This window comes from Phacochoerus africanus, chromosome 15 (assembly GCF_016906955.1).
Source record: "Phacochoerus africanus isolate WHEZ1 chromosome 15, ROS_Pafr_v1, whole genome shotgun sequence".
Lineage (NCBI taxonomy): Eukaryota > Metazoa > Chordata > Mammalia > Artiodactyla > Suidae > Phacochoerus > Phacochoerus africanus.
The window spans coordinates 134,215,747-134,242,233 of NC_062558.1; the positions used below are offsets into that span (position 1 = coordinate 134,215,747).

Consider the following 26,487-nt stretch of genomic DNA (forward strand, 5'->3'; position numbering starts at 1 on the left):
AAATTATTTTTTATTTTTTATTTTTCCCACTGTACAGCATGGGAATCAAGTTACACATACATGTATACATAATTTTTCCTCCCATTGTTGTGTTGCGATGTAGGTATCTAGACATAGTTCTCAATGCTACGTATATGGCCTTTATTATGTTGAGGTAGGTTCCCTCTATGCCCACTTTCTGAAGGGTTTTTATCAGAAATGGGTGTTGGATTTTGTCAAAGGCTTTTTCTACATCTATTGAGAGGATCGTATGGTTTTTATTTTTCGGTTTGTTAATGTGGTGTATCACCCTGACTGATTTGCAGATATTGAAGAATCCTTGCATCCCTGGGATAAGTCTCACTTGATTGTGATGTATAGTCCTTTTACATTTGCTAGTATTGTTGGATTCAGTTTGCTAGTATTGTTTTTTATTGTTTTTAATTTTTTTAATTTTTTGTCCTTTTAGGGCTGCACCTGCGGCATTTGGAGATTCCGAGGCTAGAGGTCGAATCACAGCTCTATCTTCGGGCCTGCACCACAGCCACAGCAATGCAGGATCCAAGCCTGGTCTGTGACCTACACCACAGATCACAGCAACGCCAGATCCTTAACTCACTGAGCGAGGCCAGGAATTGAACCTGCGTCCTCATGAATGCTAGTCAGATTGGTTTCTGCCTGAGCCATGGTGGAAACTCTCCTCACGTTTTATTGTTGATAATTTTCCTCCCCAACATTTTATTATCAGAGTTTTCAAACATATAGTAAAGCTGAAAGAATTTTACTTGGAATATTTCTATGCCCTTCAATTCGATTTTACCAATGACATTTTGCTGTGTTTTCTTCATTCTATACTGCCCATCCCTCCATCCGTCTCTTCATCTTTATCTTTTTGATGCATTTCACAGTAAATCACAGGCATTGGTATGCTTTCCCTAAACACTTCACATCATTAACTAGAGTTCAATGTCTGTTTACTTTTTTCCTTTGATGTGAAATTTACATACACTGAAATATGAAATGCTCAAGCATACTTTTTTTTTTTTTTTTAGTCTTTTTGCTATTTCTTTGGGCCACTCCCGCGGCATATGGAGGTTCCCAGGCTAGGGGTCGAATCAGAGCTGCAGCCACCGGCCTATGCCAGAGCCACAGCAACGCAAGATCCGAGCCGCGTCTGCAACCTATACCAAAGCTCACAGCAACACCGGATCATTAACCCACTGAGCAAGGGCAGGGACCGAACCCGCAAGCTCATGGTTCCTAGTCGGATTCGTTAACCACTGCGCCACGACAGGAACTCCTCAAGCATACTTTTGACAAATGCACACATCTGTGTAACTCAAACCCCTATCAAGAGCCTAGAACAAGGAGTTCCCCTTGTGGCTCAGCATGTTATGCATCTGACTCGTATCCATGAGGATGCGTGTTCGATCCCTGGCTCTGCTCAGTGGGTTCAGGATCCAGCGTTGTCATGAGCTCCAATATAGGTCAAAGATGCAGCTTGGATCTGGCATTGCTGTGGCTGTGGTGTAGGCCAGCATCTGCAGCTCTAGTTCAACCCTTAGCCTGGGAACTTCCATATGCCACTGGTGCAGCCATTAAAAAAAAAAAAAAAAAAAAGACCTAAAACATTATCTTAGTGCCTCCTAAAGTTCCCTCCTGCCCTTTTCTGTCAGTATCCATCCCCAGACCTCTTTAAGGCACCCACTACTTGGATTTTTTTCCATTATAAATAAGTTTACTATGTCTAGAATCTCTTATAAATAGATTCATACAATATCTAGTTGTGTCTGGGGTTCCCAAGGCTACCCTCAGACTTGATGATTTGCTAGAAGGGCCCACAGGACTGAGAAAAGTGGTCCTATTCATGGTTACGGTTTATTACAGTGAAAGAATACTGATTAAACTCAGCAAAGGGAAGGGACCTGTGGGCAGAGACCAGGAGAATCCGAGCACCACCTGACAGTGGTGATGCACTGAGATGCACTTCATTCTCCCAGCGGGGTGTGGCAGTCTATGGGAAGGGCTGTCACCCAGAGCGCACTGGAGCCTTGTGCCATAGTTCTTATCAAAGATCAGCCAATGAGTTCCCATTGTGGTTCAGCAGGTTAAGACCCAACATAGTGTCCATGAATATTTGGGATCCCTGGACGTGCTCAGTGGGTTAAGGATCTGGTGTTGCTGTGAGCGGTGCTGTAGGTCACAGATACGGCTCGGATCCAGTGTTGCTGTGGCTGTGGTGTAGGCCTGCAACTGTAGCTCTGATTTGACCCTTAGCCCAGGGACTTCCATATGCCACAGGAGAGGTGAAAGAAAGAAAGGAAGGAAGGAGGAAATTAAGAAAGAAAGAGAAAGGGAAAGGAAGGAAGGAAAGAAAGAAGGAAAGAAAGAAAGAAAAAAGAAAGAACGAAAAGGTCAGCATGCAGCACTTGTGTGGCTGACCTTGGCTACTCAGTCTCCAGGAGCTCAGGGGCCATCTCCTGGGAGAGGGTGGTGGGCCTTTCTCTGGATATGCAGGGTTTAAGCTCAGGCCTGCGAGCAGCCCCGAGTTTGTGTGCAGGGCCTCCTTCACCCACCTTCCTGTTTGGTGGACGTATCAGTGGGTCTTTTCTCTTGACTGTGGAATGGCATTCCATGGTTTGTTTATCCGTTCCTCTGATGATAAACACCTGAGTCATTTCTGGCTTTCGGCTGTTAGGGATAAAGCTGCTGTGAACATTCCTGTACAGTTCTTTTGCTTAAGTACCTAGGAGTGGTCCCAGGCTAGGTGTCTGTTCAGTTTTATAAGAAACTTCCAGCCCTTTTCCCAGAGGGGCTGTATCATTTTTCATTCCTGCTGCTCGGTCTCCTCGCCAGCACTTGCTCTTGTCTGTCCTTTTATTTTTTATTTATTTATTTATTTTTTGCTTTTTAGGGCCACGCACATGGCATATGGAGGTTCCCAGGCTAGGGGTCCAATTGGAGCTGCAGCTGCTGGCCTACACCACAGCCACAGCAGCACCAAATCTGAGCCTTGTCGGTGACCTACACCACAGCTCATGGCAACACCGGATCCCTAACCCACTGAGCGAGGCCAGGGATCAGACCCATATCCTCATGGATGCTAGTTGGGTTTGTTAACTGCTGAGCCATGAAGGGAACTCCTTGGTCAGTCTTTTTAATTCCCACCCTTTCTGTGGGCTAGGAAGTGGTACCTCACTCTGATTACTTTAATTTTTTATTTATTTATTTTTATTTTTTATTCTTTTTTTTTTGTCTTTTTGTCTTTTCTAGGGCTGCTCCCGCGGCATATGGAGATTCCCAGGCTGGGGGTCGAATCAGAGCTGTAGCCACCGGCCTACACCACAGCCACAGCAACACCAGATCCGAGCCACATCTGCGACCTACACCACAGCTCACGGCAACACCAGATCCTTAACCCACGGAGCAAGGCCAGGAATCGAACCCGCAACCTCATGGTTCCTAGTCGGATTCGTTAACCACTGCACTACGACGGGAACTCCACTTTAGTTTTTTAAATCCATAAAGCAGGACAGCGGGACCTCATTGCTCATCCATTCTAAATGCGATAGTTTGCATCTTACCAACCCCAAACGCCCAGTTCACCTTACTCCCTACCCCTTCCTCCTTGGCAACCACAACTCAGTTTGATCTCAGTCTTAACCAGTACAAGGTATTATGCTGTTTTTTTGCCCTTTTTTGGAGGTCTGAGGTCTTCTGCCAGTGTTCAGTAGAAGTTCTGTGAGAATCGTTCTACCTGTAGATGGTTTTTTTTGGGGGGGGCTGTTGATGTGTTTGTGGGAGAAGGTGAGCCCCATGTCTTACTCCTCCACCATCTTTTTTTTTTTTTTTTTGCTTTTTAGGGCTGCACCCTTGGCATATGGAGGTTCCCAGGCGAGGGGTCTAATCAGACCTACAGCTGCCGGCCTGCACCACAGCCACAGCCACGTGGGATCCGAGCTGCGTCTGCATCTTTCTCCTAACAAGTTCTCTTTATTTATTTATTTATTTAATTTATTTTTTATTTTTTTTACTACTCAAATGAATTTATCACATCTGTAGTTGTATAATAATCATAGCAATCTGATTTCACATCTAACAAGCTCTCTAACTGTGGGGATCCAGAATTCTTTCCTTGGTAAAATGAGAATAACACCCCTTCCATGCCCACCTCCCACGGCAGTGGGAGGTTGGGAAAGAGCACCTGAGAACGGGCCAGGCAGACACAGGTGTTTCCAGTGGGAGGTGGCAGGTAGACCACGTCACCCGGGGCTTTATCCTTCTCTCTTTCCAGGAGTCCGCTCGGAATTTGGCCAGATTGACACGTCCAACCCAAACTGTGTCGTCATTGCTGATGCAGGAGAAGGCTTTTATTATCAAAACATGAATAAAGCGTTCCAGGTCCTCATGGAGCTGGAAAAGCCCGTGCTCTTCTCGCTGGGAAAAGGGTAAGTGGGCTGCGGGGAGGCTCCTTTCTGGCTGCTTTGGACAGTGCTCTGTGGGCCTCTGACTTAAGGGAGTCAGCTGAGAAGACGGGAAACGTGGGTGCGGGGGGCGCAGGGGGACGGTCCTCTTCCTTCCCTCCCTTTTTCTTGCGTTTTTCTTTCCTTTCTGCTGATAACTTTTGGAGGAAATGCCCTGTGTGTGTTCAGGAGCTGGTTGGCTAAGCTTCCATGGGGCCTTGGGGCTCAGAGAGGCTGGAGGCAGGGGACGGTCACTGCAGGGGAGACCCCTGGAGATCTCAGGGGACAAGTGTTGACTGTCCCGAGTTCAGGTGCATTTTCACTGGACTCAGCACAAGGCAGCGACAGATCTTGCCAAGGGGACGCCTGAGGAGTGAAAAACAAACTCCCAGGCCTGTGGGGTGCCCTCATCTGGGCCCTGTCTCTGGCTGCAGAGCAGAGTCTCTGAAAGTTGCGATCTCACGTTTTTGTGACCAACATTTTTGTTTGAGTCTTGTTCTTGGGCCTTAGTGTCTCTTTTATTTATTTAACTCAGCGAATTTTATTATATTTATAGTTGTACAATGGTCCTCACAACCCGTGAGTGTATCTTTTAAAAACGCTCTGTTGGAGTTCCCGTCGTGGCACAGTAATTGACGAATCCGACTAGGAACCATGAGGTTGCAGGTTCGATCCCTGGCCTTGCTCCGTGGGTTAAGGATCCGGTGTTGCCATGAGCTGCGGTGTAGGTCACAGATGCGGCTCAGATCCCGTGTTGCTGTGGCTCTGGCGTAGGCCGGTGGCTACAGCTCTGATTCGATCCCTAGCCTGGGAATCTCCATATGCCGCGGGAGCAGCCCTAGAAAAGACAAAAAAAAGAAAAAAAAAATGCTCTGTTGGTCATTTTTCTTAACATCTTTTACCCCCAAGACACTACATGTTTATTGAAGAAAAATTAGAGAATACAGATGAGCACAAATGAAGAAAACGGAATTTATGGTCCCCTTTGAGAGCAAACGGCTGCCATCACTTTGGTGTGTGGCCTTCCATATACTTTCCTGGGCAGAGAGAGCTTCACAGAGAGTCACAAGATCGGTTCAGACCTGACCTAGTTCTGTCGCCCATTTGTAATTGTTCACCAAATAATATTTTGGGAACCATTTTCCAGACAGTAAGGAGGTGTCTCTGTCAGGAGGTTATTCCTATTAATTTCTGTACAGGCTCTCCTGTAGTTACTTTATTTTATTTTTGTCATTTTAGGGCTGCCCCTGCAGTGTATGGAGGTTCCCGGGCTAGGGGTCGAATTGGAGCTGCAGCCGCCAGCCTCCACCAGAGCCACAGCAGTCAGGGATCTAAGCCACATCTGCGACCTACACTGCAGCTCAAGGCAACAGCAGATCCTTCACCCACTGCGTGAGGCCAGAGATCAAACCAGCATCCTCACGGAGACCACGTCAGGTCCTTAACCCGCTGAGCCACAACAGGAACTCCTCCTGTAGTTATTTTATTTTATTTTTTTGTCTTTTTGCCTTTTCTAGGGCCTCTTCCGCGGTGTATGGAGGTTCCCAGGCTAAGGGTCGAATCGGAGCTATAGCTGCCAGCCTACGCCAGAGCCACAGCAACGCAGGATCCAAGCCACATCTGCGACCTACACCACAGCTCACGGCAACGCCAGATCCTTAACCCGCTGAGCAAGGGCAGGGATCGAACCCGCAACCTCACGGTTCCTAGTCGGATTCGTTAACCACTGAGCCATGACGGGAACTCCGAAGCCTGTTTTAAAAACTGGGAAATTTTACATAAAATTCTTTTGAATTTTTCCAGATTCTTTTGGAACGTTAGGTCTGGCAGTACTGGCCCCACATTCCTGAGTGCACAGCAGCTTGGCTGGAGCCACTGGCTCTGTTCGTTCCCCGCACCAAGGACCCCACCTTGTCCTACTGTCCCTTCTCCAAGCCTCAGAGTTGGTGGCCATTCATCTTAGACCGTTTGTCAGTTTTCTCCCAGTGGAGAAGTATTTCTTCATGTCTCAAAATAAGCAAATGAAAGGGATTTCAAGAAAGAGAGACGATTTATTTCCTTTAGGAACTGCCAGTATTCCAGCATGTTTACCATGCCAATAAAACGTATCCTGTCTTAGGCAGTGTTCTCCAGAGAAGCAGAACCACAGGGTATGGAGATGTGTGTGCAGATAGGGCCTGACTTAATCACGAATGGTTGGTTCAAATTATGATTTTTTTTTTTTTTTGAGTTTGCGAGGGTGTGAAGGCTCTGCACGTTTGGTAGAAACCGCATTTCGAGCTTTGAGTTTCACTGTTTGCCTGCGTGCAGTGAGATGTTCTCGTGATGCTGGGCGGGTCCTTGAGCCTCAGCGCCCAGGCAGCCACGCGATCACCAGGTAAACACCGGATACACTTACAGCCGCTCTAAAACCAGCCTTTCTGTTTTTCACGTTCAGTGTAGTAGTCACTAAATTACACGAGCTCTTCCACGTTTTAGGATAAATAGACTATGGGACTTCCTCTTGTGGCTCCGTGGAAGCGAATCTGACTAGCATCCATGAGAACGCAAGTTCAATCCCTGGCCTCTCTCAGTGGGTTAAAGATCTGACATTGCCATGAGCTGTGGTGTAGGCTGCAGATGCTGCTCGGATCTGGTGTTGCTGTGGCTGTGGTGTAGGCCATCGGCTACAGTTCTGATTCCACCCATAGCCTGGAAACCTCCATATGCTGCAGGTGTGACCCTAAAAAGACAGGCAAACAACAACAAAAAAACCAAACTGTGTTGAATGATTCTGCCCATCTGTAGGGTAACGTAGGTGTTCTGAGCACACTTTAAGGGAGGCTGGGCTGAGCTATGGTATTTGGGACGTTATATTTATTAAATGCATTTTTGTGGCCATGCCTGTGGCATGAAGAGGTTCCCGGGCCAGAGATTAAACCTGCACCACAGCAGTGACCTGAGTCATAGTAGTGATAATGCTGGATCCTTAACCTGCTAGGCCACCGGGGAACTCCAAAGGCATTTTTGACTTAATGATATTTTCAATTTATGATGGGCTGATCAGGACATAACCTCATCCTAAGTGGAGGAAGATCTGTGTGTAAAGAGAAATTGAGGGCATTCCCTGGTGGTCTAGTGGTTAGGACTTGGCGCTTTCACTGCTGTGGCCCAGGTTCAATCCCTGGTCTGGGAACTGAGATCCCACATCAAGCTGCTGCGTGCAGCAGCCAAAAAAAAGCAAGAAAAAGAAAAAGAAATTGATTTTTGAGTCTAGGTAAGTCCGAAATATGCAGGGAAGGCCAGCAGGCTGGAGACTCAGGGAGGAATTGCAGTCTGAGTCTCAAGGCTGTCTGCTGGCAGATTCCTTCCTGCTCAGAGAAGTCAGACTTTGTTCTAGTTGGGCCTTCGACTGATTGGATGAGGCCCACCACATTATGGAGGGCAGTCTGCCTTATTCATAGTCCACTGATTTAAAGGTTAATCTTATCACAGAAGCATCTGGTGTACTGTTGGATCAAATATCTGGGCAGCTTGGCTCAGCCAAGTTGACATAAAATTAACTGTCACCTTCTCTTCCTAACCTTACAGCCTGTAACTTAGGTCACTGCAAACCACAGAACCTGTCCTGCTTAACTCTTTTACGCTCCTGGCTTGGTCCTCTAGGCATCCCTAAAGTTACCAACCCCTCACTAGAGAACAGCACAATTAAGAAGCTCTACTTTTTTTTTTTTGTCTTTTTGCCATTTCTATGGCCGCTCCCACAGCATGTGGAGATTCCCAGGCTAGGGGTTGAATCAGAGCTGTAGCCTCTGGCCTACACCAGAGCCACAGCAACGTGGGATCCAAGCCATGTCTGCAACCTACACCACAGGTCACAGCAACGCCAGATCCTTAACCCACTGAGCAAGGCCAGGGATCGAACCCGCAACCTCATGGTTCCTAGTCGGATTCGTTAACCACTGCGCCACGACGGGAACTCCAAGAAGCTCTGCTTTTTTATTTCATTTATGTTAAGACTTTTTCCTTTAAAATTGTCTCAATTACTAAAAGTTATTATTTGAAAAGTAGTCAAAATAGGTATAGTGTTGAAAAAGAAAAAGAAAACGGGATCCGTTTCTTTCAGCTTTGTCATTCTGCAGGAAATTCAGTAGTAGGCAAGGGTTTGTTTTCCAGATAAGCAGTTAGCGGGGTGTCTGGCTGATGGAGGTTCTGACTTGGACTGTGGGTTGGGTGCTCGGAAATCAGAGAAAGGAGCTGACAGCTTTCGGGCCCAGGTCACAGCTTCTTGAGATAGCCCAGGGACCGTTGCAGAGCTGCTGTCACACCTAAGCGGCGGGAGTGGGGGAGTCACCGATGGTGAGGGGCTGCTCTCCGCCAGAGCAGGGCCCCCAGGAGGCGGGATGGCGGGGGCACTGGGGCAGAATGTCCTCCTCCTGGAAACAGAATGATTTACATTTGGCATCTGTTTGGACCGAGAGTGGGAATTGCCTTTGTAATTTCTTCTGTCATGCCGCCGTCAGAAAATTAAGCTGTTTACGCGACAGACTATGGAAGGTTAATGGCTCTTGTGGGATAGGTCGAGTGATCATTTTGAAGGGAGGCTGTGCTGGGTAATCAGAGGCAGAGGAATAAAGCGTACAATCTGTCTGCTTCTCCCCAGCTTTTTCCTGTCTTTCCAGAATATCCACAGTTTCTTCTTTGTGCCTGAAACACTCAGGTTCTCTCCAGGCCTGCTCTTGCTTTGATTATGCCAGTCACAAAAGAGAAGGATATTAGATCTCTTATGTTTGGGGTATAACTTGGGCCTTTATTATAATAATAATAATAGGATTTCCCCTGTGGCTCAGTGGGTTAAGGATTCACCGTGGTCACTGCAGTGGTTCAGGGTGCTGCTGTGGCAAGGAGTTTGATCCCTGGCCTGGGAACTTCCTCCCGCCATGGCTGCAGCCAGGAAAGAAAGCTTTAGCTTCAGTACTGCTATTTACTCTCACTCTAAAAATGTTTTCAGCTAACGGATGGCCTTCAAGATGCCTTTTTATTTCCCTGAATGAATAAGAAATAAAGATAACTCTGGGCAGTACAAAAACAAGACCAGATTGGAGTTCCCGTCGTGGCGCAGTGGTGAACGAATCCGACTAGGAACCATGAGGTTGCGGGTTCGATCCCTGGCCTTGCTCAGTGGGTTAAGGACCCGGCGTTGCTGTGAGCTGTGGTGTAGGTTGCACACGCAGCTCAGATCCTGCATTGCTGTGGCTCTGGCGTAGGCCGGTGGCTATGGCTCCGATTAGACCCCTAGCCTGGGAATCGCCATATGCCGCGGAAGAGGCCCTAGAAAAGGCAAAAAGACAAACAAACAAAAAAAGACCAGATTTAATTTAAAAAGAAATATTAAGGTTTTTTTGTTTGTTTTTTGTGTTTTTTTGGTCTTTTTAGGGCTACACCCACTGCATATGGAGGTTCCCAGGCTGGAGGTCCAATCACAGCTGTAACTGGTGGCCTACACCACAGCCACAGCAATGCTGGATCCTTAACCCACTGAGCGAGGCCAGGGATTGAACCTGTGTCCTTATGGATACTAGTCAGATTTATTTCCTCTGAACCAAGATGGGAACTCCAATGTTAAGTTTTCTAATTTTGATGTAGGGAAGTCAGTTTTTTCTTTAGGTTCTAAAAATTAATGTAAGAGACAAGGTTTTGTCTTTTTTTTTTTTTTTTTAAGGGCCTCACCCGTGGCATATGGAGGTTTGCAGGCTAGGGGTTGAATCAGAGTTGCAGCTGCTGGCCTACACCACAGCCACAGCAATGCGGGATCTGAGCTGCTTCTGTGACCTACACCACAGCTCAGGGCAATGCCAGATCCTGAACCAGCTGAGTGAGGCCAGAGATTGAACCCACGTTCTCATGGATACTATTTGGGTTCCTTACTGCTAAGCCACAGCGGGAACTCCAGTAGACAGGTTTCGAACGAGTATTTTCAGCAGCACATTCATTTTTTTCTTCCTACCAGGACTACATTTAAACTTAATCAAGTGCAGATTTCTGTCACTCTGGAAGGAGGACTTGGAGGTGGCTGAGACGGGCAGAGGCGGTGCTGCGGGGGTGTCCCTGGGGCCTTTCCAAAGGGCGGTGCCCTCCACTTCTGCCTCCTGCAGTCGGCTTGGAGCTGAGGCTGCGCTGGGCCAGAGGCCTCTAGAATCCTGAGCTCCGCACAGAGCTGTGTCTGTGGCAACAGAGTGGCCTTGTTTTATTTCTCCTTGGCGCCTCTCCAGTGCTGGCCGCCTTCTTTCCGCACCTCTGTCCTCCGGGCCTGGCTCACTTCATTATGCCCGGTCCACGGGGGCCCCTCCCCAGCCCTCTGTGCCCAGGCTGGCTCGCACTGCCCCTTCTGCCCCTCCCGCTGCAGGCACCTCATGGGGGCAGTTGTTGGGAGGGGTGCTCTCTGAGCATCTCACAGATGCCTGGGTGCCTAGAGCAGCATCTGGCCCTCGGTGGGGCAGAGGGGGCCAGGCAGGGTCCCTGGGTACGCAGAGCTGGAGGAAGGGCGCAGCCTTGAGCAGCTCCCGGGAGCTCAGTCTTACCACGTCCAATGGGTATGTTTCAGCCCCCACGGACTGGAAAGACCTGTGCTTGTTGTTTCTTCCCCAGGTCGCATCTCACTGCCCATCTCAGTCTGGGCGAGCAGCTATTTATGATGATATTCTCTGACATTTTTGGAGCAGTTTCCGCATGCCAGGCGTCACATGACGAACTTGGCATGCGTTATTCTGTTCAAGCCTCACAATCACTCATGAAGGGGGTACTTCTTTTTGCCCTCTTTATGGATTAGGAAACTGAGCCCAGAGGGCTTAAGCAGCCCAAAGTCCTACAGTTAAAAAGAAGTGGAAAGAGGATTTGTTTGTTTATTTAATTTATTTTATTATTATTTTAATTTATGTTTTTAGGGCTGCGCCCCCCGGCATATGAAAGTTCCCGGGCCAGGAATTGAATCCAAGCTGCAGCTGCGACCTACGCTGCAGCTGTGGCAGCGCTGGATCCTTCAACCCACTGCACTGGGCCCGAGATTGAAGCCACACCTCTGCAGTGACCCAGGCTGCTCCAGTTGGATTCTTAACCCACTACGCCACAGTGGGAACTCCTGGAAAGAGGATTCGAACCCTGCAGTCGGCATGCTTTTCTAGTCTTCCCTTTGCTTTTCCGCATGTTTACTTGTATCTTTTTTTAGGTGCTGCATAGAAGTGACATATGGTATCTGTCTTTCTCTGTCTCACTGACTTCACCAAGTGTAATCATCTCTCGGTCCATCCGTGTGGCTGCAAATGGCGTTACTTCACGCTGTGGCGGCTGAGCGGTTTTCCGTGGTGCATCCACGTGCCGCGTCGTCTTCATCCATTCATCTGGCAGCAATGGACATTTAGGTCACATACACGAATCCGAAGGTTGAGGGAAGGGAGCCAGGTGGCTGATGCGATGGGTCCCAGGACATCTGGACGTCCCGGGTCTCCGTCACCCTGTCTCCGGAGCAGCACAGAGTCAAGTGGCTCTGCTCAGAACTGGGCTTGGTTCCCGTGTGTCCCCAGGGGTCTGTGTGTGGCCTGGGGTGGGTCTCAGCACAGCACCCATGGGAGGGAAGACCCCAAACCGTCTCCAGAAGGCGCTGCTGTGAGCCAGGCCGTCTCAGCCTGCAGCGAGACGGGGAAGAAATAGCTGGCTTGTCATAGGAGCATCTGGTGCCCGTGAAACCTGGCACCTCTCCTGACCTCGGGCTAACAGGAGGCCCGGCAGGGAGCTGCGGAACTAGTGAAGTTTTCTTCTCCAGGCCGCAATTGGGGGTTAATCGTTAGCAGTTAGGGGTCTGCCACCTGCTCCGTGGACCGGCCGTCCTTTCCCAGAACACAGGTCACTTGTGTTTCTCTGCGTTAGCAGCTGGATCCAGCTGCCCCTGGGTCCCCCATTAATCACTGTGGAGGGGTCCCCATGGGGCTGGCAGCAGGGGGCCATTCTGACCAGAGCTGCCGGGCCACCATCTCTCCCACCCGGCATGGTGGCCACTGCTGGCCCCGGCGCGCTGACCTCCCTCGGTCGCTCTCAGTGTGGCTTCTGGACCGACCTCACCTGTGACTCAGCTCTGCTGGGCCGGCAGAACCAGGACAGGGCAGTTCCCATGGCGCCTCCCAGGCCCTGGCCTCAGCTCACCTTGTCCCCTTCTGCTCTCTTCTAGACGCTATTACAAGGAGACCTCTGGCCTGATGCTGGACGTTGGCCCCTACATGAAGGCCCTGGAGGTACATGCCTGGGTCTGTCCCAGCTCTTTGCAGATCTCAGGGCTGCCCGAAGAAGGGGGTGTTTTCGGAGTAGGCCCCCCTATTTGAGGCTTCAGGCTGGCGCTCCCTCTCCTCCAGAGTGGGGCACCCTGGCCATGGCTCTGCTCCCCAGGTGCTCCCCCCCAGCACCCCCCACCCTCATCGCTGACCCCGCTGGCCCTCCCAGGTGCTCTCTGCCGCTCCCTCTCGGATTCTGGGCGTCTGGATCCCTGTGACCCACCTGCCTCCTTGCTCTGCATCACCTCGAGCTCAGTGTGTCCTAACTGGACTACCTCCCCACTCCCTCCTCCAGTTGCCAAAGCTCGGCTCAGATGGGGCTCCCGCTCTGACCCACGCCCTGCCAGCTGCCCCCGGCCGGGCTCCTGGCCCAGGTCAGCTCCTCTCACCTCCCATCTCACTGCTACGTGGGCTCCTGCCCACCTGTGCTCAGGTGAGAGGGGTGGACGGACTGGCGGGCCAGGCCCTGGACCTTCCCCCGGGAGGACCTGTGGCAGAGCTGGGGGCCTGGGAGGCGAAGGGAAGGGAGGAGAAGGAGGAGCAGATGAGAGCACATGGGGCTGGCCCACTGTGGACCGCCTCCTGCTGAGGCCGGGACCTTGGGCAGGTGGCGGGGTGCCTGGCAGTGGGTGCCCTGCACGTCCTGGGCACCCCGACATGGAGCTCAGTTGCCCTTGCCTAGGCACACATTGGGGGCAGCCTGTCCTTGATTCTCCAGAGGGAGGATGCCCCTGCGGGTCGGTATCACCTGTCACCGGGTCCCAGACCCATGCCTTGTCCTTCTCTTTTCCCAGTACGCCTGTGGTATCAAAGCCGAGGTGGTGGGGAAGCCTTCTCCGGAGTTTTTCAAGTCTGCCCTGCGAGAGATGGGGGTGGATGCCTCCCAGGTAGGCTGGCTCCTCCTGAAACGCGTGCGCCGAGGCAGCTGTTGGGGGAGGCCCAGGGTTCCCCGGGTTGGCCTTGGTCCCAGGGATGGGTGTGGGGGCTCAGTCAGCCTGGGGGGTTGTGGCAGCTTCCCTCCTGCACCTCCACTGAGCGCGGACTTGACCGGATAGGGGGAGAAAGATGGCAGAAGAGGCACACTGACTGTTTTCAACCCGTCAGATTAGTTTAGTTTCAGTGTAAGAGTGAGAAACAGAAATGCCTGTGGCTCCTTTTTCTTTTCTTTTGAGGGCCGCACCCAAGGCGTATGGAAGTTCCTGGGCTAGGGGTCTCATTGGAGCTGTAGCCGCTGGCCTATGCCACAGCCACGGCAATGCCAGATCTTCGATCTACACCACAGCTCATGGCAACACCGGATCCTTAACCCACTGAGGGAGGCCTGGGATTGAACCCGCGACCCCATGGTCCCTAGTCGGATTCATTTCCGCTGCGCCACGAAGGGAACTCCCATTCCCTTTCTTATATTATTTTCCATCGTGGTCTATCCCAAGACCTGTGGCTTTTTTTTCAGCAGCTTTAGCTTCTTCTTTGGAAGGATCGGAATTGACAAGTCCTCTCAGTGCATCAGAAGTATTTCATTGGAGAAGTTCCCTGGTGGTTCAGTGGATTAGGGATCCAGCATTGTCACTGCCGTGGCTCAGGTTCCATTGCCGTCCCGGGAACTTCTGCATGCCACAGGTGCAGCCAAAATAAATAAATAAATAACTTTCGAAAAAGTATTTCATTGGAAGGACAGAATACAACAAGACTAAAAGTATATGTAAGAATAAAATCACACAACTTGCCGCTTTTCAGTATAACTATTTTTGAGACAGGTTGCCTTCCAAACATACATCTTAGAACGGAAAACAAAGCAGCTAGGGAGTTCCTGTTGTGGCGCAGTGGTTAACGAATCCCACTAGGAACCATGAGGTTACAGGTTCGATCCCTGGCCTTGCTCCGTGGGTGAAGGATCTGGTGTTGCCGTGAGCTGTGCTGTAGGTTGCAGACGTGGCTCAGATCCTGTGTTGCTGTGGCTCTGGTGTAGGCCAGTGGCTATGGCTCCGGTTCGACCCCTAGCCTGGGAACCTCCATATGCCACGGGAGCAGCCCTAGAAAAGATTAAAAAAAAAAAAAAAGACAAAAAACCAAACCAAACAAAACAAAAAACCACGAAGCAGCTAGGATTTCAGTGCCCACCCCCCCATCCCCCTTCCCAGATGGTGCAAACTCATCCCCTGCAGCCGGTGGCTTCCTGAAGGAACAGTGGGCCCGTGTTTGCAGGCCAGGGCTGCCCTGCTGTCTGATTTGGACACGGCCCCAGGGGACAGTGTCAGCATCCTGTGGCGAGGCTGGTGCCCAAGGAGCCCTGTGATGCTCCCTTGTCTTGGGAGCCGAATTTCTTGTATGTTCTGGTCTTTCATGATGCTGAGAGAAAGATGGACCACAGCCACGAAGCCTAACACCTCTGTGCCCGCATGTCCCCTGAGATTCACAGGTGTCAGAAAACACAGGTCTCGAGGGTCCCCAGGAAATTCCGGGCAGTGCCTTGTGAGGCTCATAGACAAGGAGAGGCTGGTGTTTTGAATGAGTAAAGACTGCAGGAATAAATCACTGGTTTTCGTGACTTCATTTCATAGTGACAAACTTAAGCTTTGTTTTATTGTGCCAAGTTTCAAACATACACAAAAGCAGCGAGGATTCATCACCCATAGACCCTTCATCCAGATTCAATAATTAAAAGATTTTGTCACATTCCCTTCTTCTATCCTTTTTCTTTCTTCTCAAAAATTGACCTCTTTTTTCCTTTGGTTATTTTATTTTAGGCCATATCCATGGCATGCAGAAGTTCCCAGGCCAGGGATCAAACCCAAGCCACAGCAGTGACCTGAGCCATAGCAGTGACAACACTGGATCCTTAGCCCACTGAACCATCAGGGGACTCCTTTTCTGGTATATTTTATTTTATTTTTTATTTTTTTGGATTTTCTAGGGCCTCTCCCACGGCATATGGAGACTCCTAGGCTAGGGGGTCTAATCGGAGCCGTAGCCACCAGCCTATGCCAGAGCCACCGCAACGCAGGATCCGAGCCGCGTCTTCGACCTACACCAGAGCTCATGGCAATGCCGGATCCTTGACCCACTGAGCAAGGCCAGGGATCGAACCCACAACCTCATGGTTTCTAGTCGGATTTGTTAACCACTGCGCCACAACAGGAATTCCATCTGGTGTATTTTAAAGCAAACCCCATACTTAATGCTTTTCTATCCTTTCACGTTGTAGTATACCTTTCAAAAGAAGATGGGTGTTCTAATTACAGTGCATTAAGAAACCTAACAGTGGCCAAAAAACACACAAAAATATGTTCAGCATCATCAGTCATCAGGGAAATGCTAATCAAAGCCACAATGAGATCCCACTTCACACCCACTCAGATGGCCATAAAAATTTTTTTAAATTTATTTAGTTATTATTCTTATCTTTGCTTTTTAGGGCCGCATCTGCAGCATATGGAGGTTCTCAGGCTAGGGGGCGAGTCAGAGCTGCAACTGCTGGCCTACGCCACAGCCACAGCAATGCTGGATCCTTAAACCCCTGAGCAAGGCCAGGGATCGAACCTGCATCCTCATGGATACTAGTCAGATTTGTTTCCACTGAGCCACAAGGGAACTCCTTAAACTTCTCATTTTAACTTTTTAAAAAATTTGAAGTGTTTTTTTTCCTATTCTTTTGGCTTTTTATATACTTTTTATGATTTTTTTTTCATTATAGTTGAGTTACAGTGTTCTATCAATTTCTACTGTACAGCAAAGCGACCCACATATATATACATATTCTTTTTCTCACGTTATCCTCCGTCATGCTCCATCACAAGTGACTAGATACAGTTCCCTGTGCTATACGGCAGAATCTCATTGCTTATCCCCTCCAAAGGCAATAGTTTTCATCTATTAACCCAAACTCCCAGTCCATCCCACATCCCCCCTCCCTCTTGGCAACCACAGTTCACTTCTTCCAAGTCCGTGAGTTTCTTTTCTGTGGAAAGATTCATTTGTGCCGTATATTAGACTCCAGATATAAGTGATATCATATGGTATTTGTCTCTCTCTTTCTGACTTATTTCACTTAGTCTGAGAGTCTCTAGTTCCATCCATGTTGCTGCAAATGGCATTATTTTGTTCTTTCTTCTTTTTGGAGAAATGTCTATTCAGGTCATTTGCCCATTTTTCAATTGGGTTATTGGTTTTTTTTGCTGTTGAGTTGTATAAGTTTTGTGGATGTATATTTTGTTAGGTCCTCACCTGCAGCATATGGAGGTTCCCAGGTTAGGGGTCAAGTCAGAGCTGCAGCTGCCGACCTGCACCATAGCCTCAGCAATGCTGGATCCTTAACCCCCTAAGTGAGGCCAGGGCTTGAACCCGAATCCTCATGGATACTGGTCAGATTTGTATCTGCTGAGCCATGACGGGAACTCTAGTTGTTTGTATGTTTTAGAGATTAAGTCCTTGTCAGTTGCACCATTGGAAACTATTTTTTTCTTTTTAACATTTTATCATAAAACATTTCAAATATCTGTGCAAGTTGAGAAAGCAGTAGCATGAGCACCCAGGTACTCATGATAGAGCTTCGATAGTTATCAACTGATAAGCACTTTTTTTTTTTAATAATTTTTTTTATTTCCCCACTGTACAGCAAGGGGGTCAGGTTATCCTTACATGTATACATTACAATTACATTTTCCCCCCACCCTTTCTTCTGTTGCAACATGAGTATCTAGACAAAGTTCTCAATGCTATTCAGCAGGATCTCCTTGTAAATCTATTCTAAGTTGTGTCTGATAAGCCCAAGCTCCTGATCCCTCCCGCTCCCTCCCCCTCCCATCAGGCAGCCACAAGTCTTTTCTCCAAGTCCATGATTTTCTTTTCTGAGGAGATGTTCATTTGTGCTGGATATTAGATTCCAGTTATAAGTGATGTCATATGGTATTTGTCTTTGTCTTTCTGGCTCATTTCACTCAGGATGAGATTCTCTAGCTCCATCCATGTTGCTGCAAATGGCATTATGCCATTCTTTTTTATGGCTGAGTCGTATTCCATTGTGTATATATACCCCATCTTCCGAATCCAATCCTCTGTCGATGGACATTTGGGTTGTTTCCATGTCCTGGCTATTGTGAATAGTGCTGCAATGAACATGCGGGTGCACGTGTCTCTTTTAAGTAGAGTTTTGTCCGGATAGATGCCCACGAGTGGGATTGTGGGGTCACGTGGAAGTTCTATGTATAGATTTCTAAGGTATCTCCAAACTGTTCTCCATAGTGGCTGTACCAGTTTACATTCCCACCAACAGTGCAGGAGGGTTCCCTTTTCTCCACACCCCCTCCAGCACTTGTTATTTGTGGATTTATTAATGATGGCCATTCTGACTGGTGTGAGGTGATATCTCATGGTAGTTTTGATTTGCATTTCTCTTATAACCAGCGATGTTGAGCATTTTTTCATGTGTTTGTTGGCCATCTGTATATCTTCTTTGGAGAAATGTCTATTCAGGTCTTTTGCCCATTTTTCCATTGATTGACTGTTTTTTTTGCTGTTGGGTTGTATAAGTTGTTTATATATTCTAGAGATTAAACCCTTGTCAGTTGCATCACTTGAAACTGTTTTCTCCCATTCTGTAAGTTGTCTTTTTGTTTTCTTTTGGGTTTCCTTTGCTGTGCAAAAGCTTTTCAGTTTGATGAGGTCCCATGGGTTTATTTTTGCTCTAATTTCTATTGCTTTGGGAGACTGACCTGAGAAAATATTCATGATGTTGATGTCAGAGAGTGTTTTGCCTCTAATAAGCACTTTTAAAAGTTGTTTTTAACTGTTCCTTCTGAAGCAATGTCCCTCACACAGTGAGGCTGCAGAAAAAGTACAGAGAATGCCCGAGTACCTTCACACCTGCTACCCCAAATGCTGACATCTTAGTAACCATCAGAGAACGGGTATAAATGCAGGAAACCAGCCTTGATGCAGACGGTGACTAACCCAGGGAGCCTCCGGTTTCGGACACGTTGTCTCTGGCGTCATGTCTCCTCGTGCCCTTGACTCTGAGCAGTTCCTCAGTCTGTCTTTGTTTCCCAGGACTGGGGCGGTATTGAAGAGCTAGGGTTAGGGTCAGGGTTAGGGTATGCTGAGGTCGCTGAGGTAGCCTCATGCTTTAGCTGTAGGTTATGCATTCCCCGCGTATTTAACTCTGGTTGTGCGCGTCACAGACCCAGGGCTCTGCCCTGCCGCGGTGGCGTCAGCCCGTTACTGGTAATGGTCTATTTGGATGCCCATCCGAGGTGCTGGGTTCTCTGTGACAAAGCTCTTGTCGTCCCTTTGGGACTACAAATGTCTTGTGACAGGAGTTCCCATTCGTGGCTCAGTGGAAACGAGTCTGATTAGTATCTATGTGGGGTCGATCCCTGGCCTCGCTCAGTGGTGTTGCAGTGAGCTGTGGTGTAGGTTGCAGACGCGGCTCAGATCTGGCGTTGCTGTGGCTGCGGTGTATGCTAGCAGCTGTATCTCCAATTCAGCCCCTACCCTGGGAACCTCCATATGCCCCAGGTGCGGCCCTAAAAAGCAAAAAAATAAATAAATAAATAAATAAATAAATAATAATAATAATAAATAAAAATTAAAAACATTTAAAAAAAGTGGCTTGTGGGGCAGTACTGTGACACCATGGGCCTATCCCTTTCCTGTCATTCTTTTCTCCTCCTAATTTTAGCTTCCGTCGACACTCTGCAGCAGTTGCTAACATGGCCTTTGCCAAATAGTGATTTTCTAATTCCATCGTTCCTTCTACATTAATTGATTAGAATTTACTGTAAGGAAGAGCTTTCCTTTTTCTCCCATTTACTCTTTTATTTATTCCAATAGGGACTCAGGGACACCTGCTTTATTCCATGTGTTGCAATCTAACACGATTGCCATTTTTTGTTGCTCAAGTTGCTCAAATCACAGTAAGAATGATTACATGTACTTTTTAAGACTCTTTCTTTTTTGTTTTTGACTGCGCCTTCAGCATGTGGAAATTCCCAGGCCAGGGATTGAACCCATACCACAGCAGCATCCCGAGCCCCTGTAGTGACAATGCTAGACCACCAGAAAACTCCAAGATTTCTTTTCTTGACAGTTGTTTCTTTTTTCTTTTGCCTAGAGCAAATCCCTCTAGAGATTTACAGCCAAAACGCTGTTTTTTAAAGCTACCATCATTCCTCTAGGAACACTTCCCCTTAGGGTGGTTTGTTACCAACGAGACTTTCCTTGAATTCACCTTACTTCTAATTTTTACGGAATTGGCTTTGCAGCATTTAAATTTATTTTATAGTTAGGTAAACATTCGTGTGGTTCTGAAATCAAACCCACAAAACAAGAGACGTTCCAGGAAATCTAGCTTCTGTCCTTTTCCTTCTGTTGTCTTCCTGCCCGTCTCTCATTGTATCCATTTTTAGAAATAATATGGCTTATCTTTTCATTTCTTAAATATAAACCACTGTGTATTCATAGAATGAATGTAAGAGAGTAAATTCTTAAGATAATTTGTTATAGAGTGGGAGAAAGTTTACTGTTATAATGTGAATTAAAAAACCTGAGTTCCCGTCGTGGCTCAGTAGGTTAAGAACCTGACATAGTGTCCACAGAGGACACAAGTTCGATCCCTGGCCTCACTCAGAAGGTCAGGGATCCAGTGTTGCTGCAAGTTGCAGCATTGGTTGCAGATGCAGCTCAGATCTGGCTTGGCTGTGGCTGTGTCCTAGGCCAACAGCTGCAGGTCTGATTCAACCCCTAACCTGGGAACTTCCATATGCTGCACATGTGGCCCTAAAAAGAAAAAGCAAGAGCAAAAACAAAATCTAGAAAATAAGACCAGAGCACCTGAATATTAAGATGTTTTCTTTGGGAGTTCCTGTCGTGGCACAGTGGTTAACGAATCCGACTAGGAACCATGAGGTTGCGGGTTTGATCCCTGGCCTCGCTCAGTGGGTGAAGGATCTGGCGTTGCCGTGAGCTGTGGCCGACTCGGCTCGGCTCGGATCTGGTGTTGCTGTGGCTCTGGCGTAGGCCGGTGGCTACAGCTCTGATTCGACCCCTAGCCTGGGAACCTCCATATGCCATGGGGGCAGCCCTAGAAAAGACAAAAAAAAAAAAAGATGTTATCTTTGGTTATCTTTGCATAGTTGACCTTGGCTAACTCCCTCCCCCGCTCACCCTGTGTTTGTTTGGCATTTTTCGGGCATCGTTTACATTCTAAACAAGAAACTGCTTTCCTCACCCTCTAAAGCAGAGCCAGGGCTCGTTTGGGGATCGGGGTGACCGGGCTTCTCATTTGGCAGATGTGGGGCTGTGGGGGCTGGGGTGGAGGGTTGGGATTTGGGGCCCCTGGCAGGGTGTGGTGTCTGCTGAGCTTGGGGTCACTGTGCTGTCCAGGCGTCGCCAGCGTCTGTGGCCCTGGATAGCCAGGGACTCCGGTGGCTCTGAGCACATGTGGCACAGCTGAATCTTACCCACCTCCCGCGTTATCATTCTCGCTTCTGCCTTCAGATGTCAGGTCTGTCCCCCCCCCCTTGACAGACAGTGGAGTGGCAGTGCCGTGTTCTTAACCCGTCCCCCCGACCCCACGCTTTTCCTAAGCTGTTTATTAATGTTGATTGAGCCTCAGGAGGTAGAGACATTTTAAAGCTGCCTTTTTGAATGAGCTGGGTCATATTCACCAGGCAAGAATTCTCCGTTCCTGCTTCTCTATTTTTAATGAAAAATGCCTGTGAGGAGCTATCTTGCGCTGAAGTGCCAGGCTGCGGCAAATCTTAAATTTTTCAGGCCGCCGTAATCAATAAAGTTACCACCAGTCATGTGCCTTGCTAACTGCTTCTTCCCAGACCCACACTTGGTGGTTGCTGCTGAGGAGTTTTCCGCCTGCACCCAGAATGGATGTAACTCCCCCAATCCAATTTTCATTTTAACCTTTCCTCAGTAGCCCAGGAGTAACAGATTGCTGGTGTTACTCTAATAGATTGGAGATGCAGACCTCTTAGAGGGGACCAGAACCTTTCTCGGATTCAATAATACGGCAAAGAATAACACACGGGAAAGAGTACTTCGAGGAATACCTGATTCTCGTGGTTTAAGGCTTCTGAATTAATGCGCGGTCTTATACCTTCCTGCTAAAACCCTCATGATGCAAAGATTTTGGCCGTTTTCCAGCATTGTAAGATGTTCCATCAGTTGCAAATTGTGCCGCTTTAATGGAAATGGGGCCTCTTGAGACCAGAGCGTTCGGTCAGCACCAGAAGCCAGTGTGGGGTGGCCTGGAAGCCGGGGGCGCCCATTTCACAGATGAGGACCCGAGGCTTGGAGAGGAAGGGCCTTGAATGCTTTGAGTAACCTGTGTGCTCCCCCCACTCGCCCCCCGTAACTGCCCGCACGCCTTTCCTTCACGAAGCCCCTCCTCCAGCCCCCTGCGTAGGCACCCAGGCTGAAGGTTAAGGCAGGATCTCTCAGTTTTGGCACCGTTGACATTTTGGGACCAAGTCAAATAGTGGGGGCGGGTACCCCCTCTTCCCCGAGTTGTGAAATCACAGATGTCACCAGATGCTGCCAAATGTCCCAGGGGAGTGGAATGGATGGCCCCCAGTTGAGGACCAGGACCCTGGGGAAGAGCCACTGGAAAGTCTGCGAGCGAAGCTGGTGGAGAGAGAGGCGGGGACCCAGCCCCCTCCAGCCCTTGCTGTACCCCAGTTCTCAAGGAGGGTCCAGTGACATACCAGAATGCTTAGGTTTGAAAAGGCCTATTTAGTAGCACAATGTCATTTTCTGTTTTGGAAAATATTAAAATATATCTTGTTGGCAGAATACAGAAAATACAGTGAGGCAAGGTCCTGGGTGGTGCGAGTGAGTCCTCTAGAACAGTGTGTTGACAGGCCCAGTGGGTTAAGAATCCAATTGCAGCGGCTCGGGTCACTGCAGCGGTTCCGGTTCAATCCCCGCCTGGGCGCAGTGGGTTTAAGAATCTGGCATTGCTGCAGTGGCAGCTAGTCCTTGGCCTGTGAACTTCCATATGCCTTGGGCCCGGCCATAGAATTAAAAAAATAAAAATAAAAAATAACGGGGGTGAGGTTTGGAGGTTTGTCCACAGGCAGCTGGGCATAAATGTGGACGTTGCCCCATCATTATCCTCCCTGGCTCTCAGGTTTTTTTTTTTTGGGGGGGGGGGGACCATACCCACGGCATATGGAGGTTCCCAGGCTAGGGGTTGAATTGGACCTGCAACTGCTGGCCTACACCATAGCCACAGCAACGCAGTATCCAAGCCATATCTGAGACCTACACTGCAGCTCACGGCAACGCCGGATCCTTAACCCACTGAGTGAGGCCAGGGATGGAACCCTCATCCTTATGGATACTAGTCGGATTTGTTTCCGCCACACCACGATGGGAACCCCCTACCCTCTCGGAGGGAGAAGCGCTTCTCCTGGCAGAGCTGGAGGATAGCTGGAAACCTTGTGCAGTGTGGGCTTTCTTGGGAAAACTCTTTGGCCTTGGAAGTTTGTGTTCTGGACATCGCCACTTGCTAGAATGAGCTTCTCCCCCGGCCAAGGATGGAGAAGCGGAGATCACGGCCAGTGGACCAGTATTTAAGAAGAGGGGATGAGTCTGGTTTTTGAACCCAAACCGGAAAACCTGCCGAACAGGCTCTGGGGCCGCCTCCGGCCCTCAGGTCTCTGTTCCGTGGCCTTTTGCACTGTGACTCCGTCTTCCCGTAAGCGAATTGCCGTCAGAAAGGCAGTGCAACCCAGGCCTGACAGGTGGGGTTTTTTATTTCCCCCGACAGCGCACCTCTCGACCTCTATCTTCTTGCCAATGATTTTTTAAATCCTAAATGATTTGGCAATAATTGCTCCTCCTTGCGTGATTATTGCCCTTCACCGATAGTAAATCCGTGAAGTCCCCAGGGGCCGAGCGCGTTTTGGTATGCGGAGCCCACAAGCTGGCCCAGACAGGCATCGCTGCGCAGGGCGGCTGCACACCCACGGCGTCCCTGAACCCTCCCCTCTGTCTCACGGCCCTGGGCTCTGCCTGGGCTTGGCTGTCGGTTTATCATGCAGAACCACAGCTGCTGCTCCACCGTGCTCTTCCTCCAATTGCCCAGATTTCTCTGGTTCCAGCTCCACGGGCCCTATTGACAAATGTCCTTGCCCAGGAAGACTGGGGAGTCCCTGTTCTGAGTGGGGATGGGCTTCTACTACCTTGGGGATTCTTGCGGCTGGCAGTCGTCTGCATGCACAGAATCTTCTTTTCTCCAGAGCCTGGACGATGCTAGGCATGACATTTAATAATTGGAAGACCCAGTTCATGTCCAAGGAACCTTCTGGAAGGATGGCCCCCAGAGCCTCTGATAGCTGTGGACCGGGTCCTAAGCTGGAATGCTGTGGATGCTCAGAGGCTGACCTAACAGTGCTGGGAGAATTTGAGAAAAACTAGCATCTCATGTTGGGGCTTGTGGCCAGCCCGGCCGCCTAAGCAGTTGCCCGCCTGCCCCAGCCCTGTCCTCCCTGATGAGCTGTGTGGTTGCCCAGGGGACCCTGGCTCATGCAGGTACCCTTAGGCTCACGTGTGTATGCAGCGGTCTCTGTGGCTGGTCCCAGTGCAGGGAACGTACGTTGCCACTGGCTGTTTCTTCTTTGGGTGATGGGTGATTTCCACACAGCTGCGTGGGAGCTTGTAGACACAAAATTAAATCCATTTGGATTTGGCTGTGTTTTCTCCAGCGTCACTCATTCTAGAAAAAGAAATATTCCAATTTTACCATATCTGGATACTAGCCGCTGGTGCTATTGTTACTTAATGTTTCTTTAAATTGACCCATTTTATCAACTTAAATGTATTTTAAAAGGAACTTTTGATCATGACCATAAATGGAAAATCAGAATCACTCACCATAAGTAGATCACTCTGAAAATAGGATTACATTAAAATGTATGTCTTTGTTATACTGAACATCAAATAATATGTCACCAGCATGCGTGACACACTTTGGGGAACATGGGTTTAAGTGGAGGAAAGATCAGAGAAAATGAGTGACAAGTATGCAGTTTAGAAACTGCATACTTGTCACTGGGAAGAAACGCAGTTTATTTCAGGTACCTCGTGTTTCTGTGGGCGGGCAGGTGGTGAGGCGACTACCAATTGGCAGAATTCTCGGCCATCAGCCCGGCTCCCGAAGCTTTCCCGGTGTCTAGGATGGAGGCCCCTCTGGCCTCCACTAGAATGTGATGACACAGCAGGGGCCTGGTCCCTCTTTTTTTTTTTTTTTGTCATCTTTTGTCTTGTCTTTTCAGCGCTGCATCCACAGCATATGGAAGTTCCCAGGCTAGGGGTCAAATCGGAGCCACAGCTGCCGGCTTACACCACAGCCACAGCCACACAGGATCCTTAACCCACTGAGCAAGGCCACGAATCAAACTTGCATCCTCATGGATCCTAGTCGGGTTCGTTAACCCCTGAGCCATGACAGGAACTCCCAGGGGCCTGGTTCCTCTGAGGGAGCCCCATGCTGGTGGTTAGAAAATCCCTGTGTTTACCTGAAACTACCTTCCCGGCGTCTGGGGCGGTGCCAGCTCAGTTTTTGTCCTTGTCCACAAGCTCCTCCTGATTCCTCCTCATTTGATGAGGAATGAAGGCCTGTTCAGGAGCTGTTTCCAAGGACACTTGCCGCAGGTTAATTGGCCTGTGCTTCTGGGAATTCGATGCGTGGCCTCCCCAGCTGAGCGCTGGTGATGGTAGTTGGCACATAGGTGGTGGCTTCTCCTGGGAAGTCTCTCACTCCTCCTCCTAACCCCCCTTACCTCTCTTGCCCTTCAGGGCCAAGCTCATAGCCACACCTCCTCTAGGAAGCCCTCCCTGGCCACCACCAACCCCATGAGATCAGGCCTCACAGCCTCCAGCACTTTTCCTCCCTGTGCTTTATCACAGGTCCTAGCCGTGTTTGTGGAATTATCTGTCTTCCACCTTGACTGGGAGCTTCATGGGGTGGGGACTGTGTTTCTGACTCACTGTGTCCTCACCGCCCGGCCTGATGCAGAGGCGCTGGGGCACCGGAGTGCCGGGTGTAAAGGCCGTGGACGGTCTCCCGCAGAGTTAGGTTAGGAGTTTCCTCAACAAAACATTTTGTCATGTTTTTTTCCCTTTGTTAAAAATTTTATTTTATTTTATTTTATTTGTCTTTTTAGGGTGCACCAACAGCATACAGAGGTTCCCAGGCTAGGGGTCAAATCAGAGCTACAGCTGCCAGCCTACACCATAGCCACAGAAACACCGGATCTGAGCCATGTCTGCAGCCTACACCACAGCTCATGGCAATACAGGATCCTTAACCTATTGAGCAAGGCCTAGGATCGAACGTGCGTCCTCATGGATACTAGTGAGATTCGTTTCTGCTGAGCCATGATGGGAACTCCTGTTTTTTTCCTTTTAAACATGTATAGATAGGGGGTTCCTGTTGTGGCTCAGTGAGTTAAGAACCTGACTAGTATCCATGAGGAGGCAGGTTTGACCCCTGGCCTTGCTCAGTGGGTTAAGGATCCAGTGTTACTGTGAGCTGTGGTGGAGGATGTGGCTTGGATCCCGCATTGCTCTGGCTGTGGTGCAGGTCAGCAGCTGTAGCTTCAATTTGACCCCTAGCCTGGAAAGTTCCATATGCTGTGAGCACGGCTCTAAAAACAACAACAGCAAAAGGTGTAGATAACATTATATACAGACACTGTCCTTGTTGCTTAACTTACATGATTTCATTTCAG

The 26,487-nt window shown here is 49.0% G+C and overlaps 1 protein-coding gene and 1 non-coding gene across 3 annotated transcripts in view; both read left to right on the top strand.

Moving 5' to 3' along the window:
* The window catches only part of LHPP (phospholysine phosphohistidine inorganic pyrophosphate phosphatase), a 136,762-nt gene that overhangs the window by 21,951 nt on the left and 88,324 nt on the right, over window positions 1-26,487 (top strand). For both annotated transcript variants that reach the window (XM_047762170.1, XM_047762171.1), the window contains exons 3-5: window positions 4,274-4,427; window positions 12,643-12,706; window positions 13,537-13,629. In XM_047762170.1, the coding sequence (XP_047618126.1) occupies window positions 4,274-4,427; window positions 12,643-12,706; window positions 13,537-13,629 (311 nt within the window). The remainder of the gene's footprint in view (window positions 1-4,273; window positions 4,428-12,642; window positions 12,707-13,536; window positions 13,630-26,487) is intronic.
* Window positions 7,546-7,617, top strand: TRNAE-UUC (transfer RNA glutamic acid (anticodon UUC)). The gene has a single exon. It is a non-coding gene; the product is annotated as a tRNA-Glu (tRNA).